General features: G+C 51.4%; 1 protein-coding gene across 1 annotated transcript; it reads right to left on the reverse strand.

The window, feature by feature from the left end:
• Window positions 1-1496: 1496 nt before the first annotated feature.
• Window positions 1497-4594, reverse strand: DUSP1 (dual specificity phosphatase 1). Its single transcript, XM_006058698.4, has 4 exons — window positions 3976-4594; window positions 3569-3714; window positions 2979-3198; window positions 1497-2548 (listed from the first exon to the last, which is right to left on the reverse strand). Exons 1-4 carry the CDS (start codon window positions 4340-4342, stop codon window positions 2178-2180), a joined length of 1104 nt encoding a protein of 367 aa, XP_006058760.1. The 5' UTR covers window positions 4343-4594; the 3' UTR covers window positions 1497-2177.
• Between the last annotated feature and the right edge of the window lie 3643 nt (window positions 4595-8237).

Here is an 8237-nt window from a genome sequence, read left to right on the forward strand (position 1 = left end):
GGGAGGTTAAGTAGCTTGCACTGGGATAAGTGAGTGAATTGTTTTCACTGGCGGCTCCCTTAGGCAGCCACTGTATTTTTCCACTGTGTGGATCACACCGGAGATTAATTCTGGTTCAGCCGATGCCTGCCAAGCAGAAAGTGATGGCCCGAGCCCACAGTGATGCCAGCCATGGCATCTGCCATGGACTTGAAGTCCCTGGTATGTTTCCACGAAGGGAGATATTTGCAACAGTAAATGTCTAGGCTTTGATAAAAACAAAAAACAAAAAAACAAAAAACTGGATATGGTTTGTTTTGAAAGGCGTGAACACGCTTGTAATCGGAAGCCCAGTCGAGGAAATGAACTTGCCAGCCCAGGGTAAGTTCTCAGAATAGAGAACACAGGAATCTTTCAGCCCCTGGGAGTCAAGTGGTGCATGGTGAACCAGTGGAGAAAGGTCAAGGCCTTGAACAATGGGGCTGGACCAAGACCACTACCCTGGGAACCCCTGGAAAACTAACGTAAGCTGTTTGCTTTCTGGCTTCCTACAGCACTTTATCCAGAAACAAAGGAATGCAGAGGCTAAGGGGCCAGCAATCCAGAAGCTTCCCTGTTGTTTAATTCAACATTAAAGACTGGGCTACGGGTTGGTAGTCAATTATACCTTCTCTGTTTTGGGCTGCTTGGCAAGATAGTGAAAATCCAGAATATTGTCCTAGAGCAAGCCAGATTTAATTGTCTATCTTCTTCAACAAAATTATGAAATCAGGGCAGCAAGTGACCTGAAGGAGGTTGCCACCAAAAATGCTGGGTACAGGTACGGAGATGCCCAGGGAATGGACTCCAGAAGAGTAAGGGTCAGGCTGGGGTGGGGGCTCCAGGTGACTTGTCTGCATTGTATTGGCTTACTGTGCTCAGTATTCCTTTCACAACTAAAGATCTTTTCAAAAAAAAAGAGCGTGTGAGAAGCAAGCGATAAAATAAAAAGGCCATAAAATTAGGAAACAGACATAGGGCCCAATGCCCCCACTTGTGTTACTTAGCTACGCTGGGTCTCTATCCTTTGCACATCTTTTCTGAGGTAAGCACAGCCCACCTTGCACATAGTAGAAACACACTTGTGGCAAATGTACTGGGAAACTATCTTTATCTCTTTAGTAGAGATCAGAGGAGGGAAGGAGGCTTTTTAAGATTAACCTGGGGGAAGGTATTAAATGAAAAAAAACAACCAAGCAAATGGCCACTTATTCCTAGCTTTCGCTCTGGGTACACTTGGGTTCCCTGTGTGACATGTTGGGAAAAACATAGGCAGACACTTGAATTCATTACCAAGAGCTTAGTTCTAGAATTGATCACATTTGTCTACCACCCTGGCAAACCAGCCATCTCATGGGACTGAGGGGCCACCAAGGAGTATGGGATCAGATGTCAAAACACATTCTGAAGGACCTTGTTTTCCCCTATTTCAGTTATGGGAAAGGAATCAGAGGGGCTGACCAAGAAAAGCATCGAGATTTCAATAGAAATGCCATAATTTATTCTGTTGTATAAAAAAGTCATCATTATGTAACAAAATGTCTTCTTAGAAGAAGATATATATTATTTCGGGTCATAAATAATTAGCAAACATACAACTGTTGGCAACGTAAAAAACAAAACAAAATCAACACTGGTGCTTTCCAGTGCTGAAAACAAACCTGCTTAGGATATATTTACAGGACATTACAGTACTCAAACACAAAAATTGAGGTATTTGGTTCTTCTAGGAGTAGACACTGACATTTGTGAAGGTGGACCGCCTACACAAAAATAAATAAAACAAAGTATATTCTCATATGTATACGTGTTGTCGGGAATGGTAATACTGGTAGGTATGTCAAGCATGAAAAGTGTCTTCAGGAAACAGGGACAAGAAAAAAGAAATCGGCTCTCACACTTGAGTCCTCTCTCTTCTGCCCCTTTCTGTCCAAGGGACTTGATGTACCCACTGTATGTTGGTCCCGGAATGTGCTGAGTTCAGCAAACATCTTGGCGTGAAGTCATCATTACAACTGCTCAGGAACCCAGTGGAACTTGGGTGAAATTAAATAAATAAGGACCAGCCCTCACGAGCCCCCTTCCCTGGAGTTATTGCATTTCCACTTGCCAGGAGCCTGGAATCCCGGTGGGTTGTGAAGATCGCCTCCCGTGGCTTTTCAGCAGCTGGGAGAGGTCGTGATAGGGCTCTGAAGGTAGCTCAATGCACTGTTTGTGGGGTGGACAGGAATGGAGACCGGGAAGTTGAAGACGGTGGTGGTGGAGGTGCTGCAGTCAAGCACAGCCATGGCGGGGCTCCCCGCCTCTGCCGAGCAGTGGGGGGCCAGGACCTGCGACTCAAACTGCAGCAGCTGGCCCATGAAGCTGAAGTTGGGGGAGATGATGCTTCTCCGCTGCTTCACAAACTCAAAGGCCTCATCCAGCTTGACTCGATTAGTCCTCATGAGGTAAGCGAGGCAGATGGTGGCTGATCGGGAAATGCCCGCCTGGCAGTGGACAAACACCCTTCCACCAGCATTCTTGATAGAGTCTGGAAAACAAAGGGCAGCTGGTTATTTGACAGCCCAGGAGAATGACTCCAACCAACCCCAGGTGTCTAAGAAATGTCACATGTGTCCTGTCCAGTACAGTCAATATCACCTCATGTCATCACAGACATACTGTCCGTGAAGGCAATGTGGGCACAGTGGATTTAAACAGCCGGGGATTTAAACCCAGGCAAAGCATCGCCACTAAGCAGATTGATATTGGACAGATCAATTCAACCTGAGATTCAGTTTGCTAATTTATAAAGTGGGACATCGAACCCGTACTTTGCAGGGATGCTGCCCATGCCAGACTGATTTTAATGTCTAGAGCAAAGCTTAAAACTATGTCGCTCAAGTTCTTGCCATGGAGTTTAGTCTCAGTCACTAAAACAGAAGGAGTGTGGCAAAGTCCCAGGCATCTGCTCCACTTACCTATGAAGTCAATTGCCTCATTGAACCAGGAGCTGATGTCCGCCTTGTGGTTGTCCTCCACGGGGATGCTCTTGTACTGGTAGTGACCCTCGAAATGGTTGGGACAGTTCGCAGAGACGTTGATCAAGGCAGTGATGCCCAAGGCATCCAGCATGTCCTTGCGGGAAGCATGATAGGCACTGCCCAGGTACAGAAAGGGCAGGATCTCTACTGGGCCACCCTGAAATCCAGAAACATCCAACGCTTGTCAAGCTTTGTTCAACGTCAATGGTGGTGCCCACATCCACAAAACCTCCCTGGTGGACAAGTTAGTTTCAATATTGGGTGAACCTCACAGCACTGTTGTTAAAAGAGTGTAAATAAATAGGGGTCTAAACCCATTTGCCTAGGCAGGGCCAACAAGCTAATTTCTGTATTGCCCACAATTAGAGGCTCCGCTCCATCATACCATTTAACCATGGGATAAAAGAAATCTCCCTGTGTCCTCTGTTATAAATAAAGCTGCACGTCACTTTCTATATTTTCAGTAGCGCAGCTCTGCCACCTTTGCCAGCTGTTCCTTCTCCCCTCCGGCACAGCCCCCTACTAACCTGATCGTAGAGCGGGGTGCTGCAGGAACTGCACCCCGATTCAGCGCTGTCAGGGACACTAGTACTCAGGGGAAGGCTGAGCCCCATGGGGGTCGACTGTTTGCTGCACAGCTCCGGGTAGGAAGCAGAAAAAGCTTCATATCCTCCTGGGAACACAAAGAGACACATTTTTTTCCATTAGTACCGCCGAGACAGGGTACCTTCATACAACTTCCCCATCCACCAGGGCTGGAAGTTTAGCCCGGAGAGCCCCAGGCGAGTCTTTGTTCCTAGAGGCAAACAAAGCCAACAAATTCCCACAATGCGACTCAGGCGTCCAAGCGCTCCAGGTGGAGCAGCCCCCCCGGAGCTGAGAACCAGGCGGCGGAGGGCTTGCGGCCCGGCCCTGAGCGTCCCCGAAGGCGTACCTTTGAGCAAAAAGATTTGCGCGCTGCGCGCCTCGCGGCAGAGCGCTCCGGCGGCCAGGGCCAGGGTGCCGTCGCGCTTGGCGCAGTCCAGCGCGGCGCTGCGCTCGTCCAGCAGCACCACGGCGTGGTAGGTGCCGGCCAGCAGGCGGCCGCGCAGCTCGGCGTTGGGCACGATGTGCTCCAGACCCATGGCGCCCTTGGCCCGCCGACGCACGATGGTGCTGAAGCGCACGTTGACCGAGCCGGCGATGTGGCCGGCGTTGAAAGCGAAGAAGGAGCGACAGTCCAACAGCAGGCACTGCGCCGCGCGCTCCCTCAGCAGCGTCCGGAGGCCTCCGGCGTCCAGAGAGACCACTTCCATGACCATGGCCGGCCCCAGCGCCCCCAGCGTGCAAGTCGTGTGTTCTTTGTCCCGGGAAGCGAACAGCAGGGCGATGGCTTTCGAGGAAAAGCCCGACCCCGGTTTTCTTTGCGCCAAACCCAAACTGCCTTTGGACCGAGCGAGGGGTCGTTGTGTGGGACTCTCGACCGCCTCGGCTTCCTTGTTGCTCTCCCGACGGCCCTTCCACCCGCGGTTCACCCAGAGCCCCGAAGTCTTTCGCAGCGAGTCCGACCCGGCGGAGAGCGTTTATATTGTGGCTCCGCGTAAGCAGGCGGGGCGGCGCGGGGCGGGGCGCGCGCGCGCGCGCGCGCGCTGTGGGGGAGGGGATTGTTTGTTTGAATGACGGTCACGTGAGTGGTATGGTGACGTCACCCGCCTTGCCCGGTTTGGCGCCGGAGCAGCCAAAGGCGAAGACGTCAGCGGCCTCTGAGTGGGGTCCGCTGGCTAAGCTCTGGCTCGGGCTCAGGCCCCCGCCCGGCGGTCCGGCCGTCCGGCCTGCGCCTCGCGCGTCCCTAGGGAGCTGGTCCGCGCCACTCTCCGGGCCCGGCGGGGAAGGGAGAGGTTTGGGCTCTGCCAGCCGAGGGCTGACTCCCGTATGCGAGTGCCTGGGAGACCGGGCCGCGTGCCACGGGCCCCCGCCTCCCCTCCCCTCCCCTCCCCTCCTCCCCTCCTCCCCCTCCACCGCGCTGCTTCCCGGCGCCCGCTCCTCCGTCCTCCGCCGACCGGAGCCGAAAGGGGTTTCCTTTGTTACTGGATACACATGCGCCCCTTTCTCTCATTTCCTCGTACCCAGCAGGCGAGGAAACACGGGGTCCCGAGGAGAAGCGATTTATACTTGCCCAGTATCGCATTGCCGGGGGTGAGGGGACCGAGAGGAGACTGAAATGAGGGTCGGAGAAAAATTGAGTTTGTCCACCCAAGAACAACCGGGGTAGGTTGGGATGGAAGTGTTCAGGAAAATACATTCGTGTTCCCCAGGCTTTCCAGTTACTTTAAAATGTACATTTAACAAGTAAAATGCCGTCCAACCAAACCCCAGGCAGAAAAATGTCAATCCTAGTCATGCGGTCCTTACGTGGTTGTGAGCCTAGGAAGGCGGGTCAGGGGTCTGAAATGAGGGTGGGGGTCGCAAGGTGCGGCTGTGGATTGCCGGCGTTCGGCTTTTAGTGAGGCGAGCCCCCAGTGCGGATCGACAGCGCCCCCCCAGGGGCGCCAGACACGTTTCTGGTCACGTTTACCTAAGACTGAGCGGCTTCATCTCTTTGTGGTGGTTTTTTCAGACTCTTTGCGACCTCATGGACTGGAGCCCACTAGGCTCCTCTGTCCATAGGATTTCCCAGGCAAGAATACTGGAGTGGGTTACCATTCCCTTCTCCTGGGGATTTACTTTTAGTCCCTAACTATGTACTGTTTGAGCGCCTACTAAGCGCTGGGCTCGGGACTGCAATTGGGAACAGGAGCCCGGTCCAGCCCCGGGGCCCTGGTTCTTGCCATCAACGTGAGCTGGTCTTGAAATACAATCCTACAGCGATTTAAGAGGATTTTCAGGACCTGGACGAAGGTTTGGGGAGACCCCATGCGGTCACCCTCATCCTGGGCCCTAGTGAAGCGCTCCAACCTCCCCACCCCCGGCAGCACCGAAGTGCTAGGTACACAAACATAAATATTGCGCCATCAGACTGGGGTGCTGAGTCAGGAACGTTCTGTGGTTTCTTCCCCTCTCCTCTAGGAGAGCGGGGGATTTCAGTGCCGCCCAGTGCCGTTGATCTGCTGGTTTATCAGCAGAGGCAACTTCTGCATTTGCCTCGCTTAGTTTCTGTGTTCTCACATGCTCAGACTTTCTGCCTAAATTCTAAAAAAGCAAAAGGCTAAGTGCCTTTTAAAAAGAGCATTTTTGGCCTTCAGGTGAACACTGTGAGGACATCAAAGAGGTCCTTAGATAATGGCGACGCCCGCCCTGTATCTTTAAAAAAAAAAAAAAAAGAGAAAGTATTTGTTTATACTACTTATTCAGCTGAGGAACTCAACATATTTTATGCATTGAATCACAAAATGTTACAGCTGCTGACTTTTCACAGCATACCAACTTGATCTATCCCAAGTTCTGTGTGTGTGTGTTTTACCAAGAGCAGTTTTTAATACCTACGCATTTTCAAAAAGCAAACTTTTTTAATACAAATATTAGAGCGGTGAGTGGCAGTATGGCCCTGCAGTTAGGTGTCTGCTGAGCTCTGTAAGGTTTTCCTCTCTAGCCTGTCTAGGAAGAACAGAGCTCGGACCCCATGCTGTCATTTTGCTCCTGGGTGATCCTAGTTGAATCTCTGCCCCTAATGAGGCTCTAAGCTGACATCTGAACAATTGTCTTACAACTGCCTACTTTGTGAATGATTTGAGGCCCAAGTTAGAGATGATAGATATAAGGAGCCCAGGCCCTACCCATCCCTTCTTGCTATGATTCACTAGATCTTTTGGTTTTCCCCTTCCCAGAAGAGCACTTCTTATATAATCATGCCATTTTGTGTTTCAGCATTTGGCACCAGAGCCTGGTGAGAAGGTCACCACAGTAGACGTGGTTGGTACAGAGGTCCCTCCTTGAAACCAATCAACACACAATGGCTCAGGTTAGGGAGTCTGGTGGTAAAGAGGCAGCCACCTTGGCCCTCAGTCCGGGAAGGATGTAGAGGTGCTACTTCTGGGTGGAGATGGAGCCAAAGAGAGGCCCAATATAATCTGGTCTGTGGTGACTGCAGAGCAGAAGGGACTGGAATTGTGGTCCTGGGAGGCAGAGGAACATGAAAGAGCATCAGGGGATTTTGACTCAGGAGAGAGAACCTGGTCCTTCTCACCTGGGCTCTTGCTGATTTTAGATGTGCTCAGGAATAAATCTGGAGGCAGTGTAGAATAAACCTGGAGGCACCGTTAATGTGTAGCTTAACAGTGAAAAGTGACTTTTCCTCTCGTGCCCCGACTCCCTCCTTCCTGTAATAAAGGTAAGGACATAGGGGCTGTGAGGACACTGTGTAGCCAGGATTGGTTTTACACTACAATCCCTGTCCAAATCCTGCGCTCAGAGTTGACTTTGGACCTGTTCTGAGGTCACTGGAGGAGAAAAAGTGGTGCCCCTACAGATGCTAGTCAGAAAGTAGGCCCAGCTCACCGTCTGTTCTGTGACCTTGGCAGGCAGGTGGCTTAATGTTTCTGAGCCTCTGTTTCCCCATTTGTAAACTGGGATCGCTACCCAGTCCAAGATGGCAGACTAGTGTCTCAAAGTAACCATCTGCTAGCTCAGCTGGTTAAGAATCCGCCTACAATGCAGGAGATCCTGGGTTGATTCCTGGGTCGGGAAATCCCCTGGAGAAGGGATAGGCTACCCACTCCAGTATTGGGCTTCCCTAGTGGCTCAGACAGTAGAGAATTCACTTGCAATGCAGAAGACATGGGTTCAATCCCTGGGTTGGGAAGATCCCCTAGAGGAGGGAATGGCAACCCACTCCAGTATTTTTGCCTGGAGAATTCCCGTGGACAGAGAGGAGCCTGGTGGGCTACAGTCCATGGGGTCACAAAGAGTCAACTGAGCAACTAAGCACAGCAGGGCCCAGCACAGTGGGGGTTGGGATGCCCGTTATTTTATAGGACAGAGAGGGGGAGGAGTTGAGGAAGTAAAGACTATTATCCTACAAATATCTCCTGGAATGGCCAGCCTCAGGGAGGGTGTTAATCTCTTCAAGCAGAGGGGCAGAGTTCCCTGAGGCAGGTCATTATATATGATTATAGTAACAAAAACAATGAAAAACAAAGGTTAAAGTCAAAGAAACAGATCGATCATGGAGTCAGAATTGGCTCTTAGGAGTACCATCCATCTAGGGCCTGCTGTGGGTCC

Source organism: Bubalus bubalis, chromosome 19 (genome assembly GCF_019923935.1).
Source record: "Bubalus bubalis isolate 160015118507 breed Murrah chromosome 19, NDDB_SH_1, whole genome shotgun sequence".
Lineage (NCBI taxonomy): Eukaryota > Metazoa > Chordata > Mammalia > Artiodactyla > Bovidae > Bubalus > Bubalus bubalis.

Bases quoted from the DNA above. Each gene is read 5' to 3' on its own strand.
- DUSP1 (XM_006058698.4), bottom strand. From the start codon at position 4,342: ATGGTCATGGAAGTGGTCTCTCTGGACGCCGGAGGCCTCCGGACGCTG. The intron at 3,199-3,568 runs GTTAGTAGGGGG...TCTGGATTTCAG, and splicing joins GCACCCCGCTCTACGATCAG to GGTGGCCCAGTAGAGATCCT. The intron at 2,549-2,978 runs GTAAGTGGAGCA...TTTGTTTTCCAG, and splicing joins TGAGGCAATTGACTTCATAG to ACTCTATCAAGAATGCTGGT.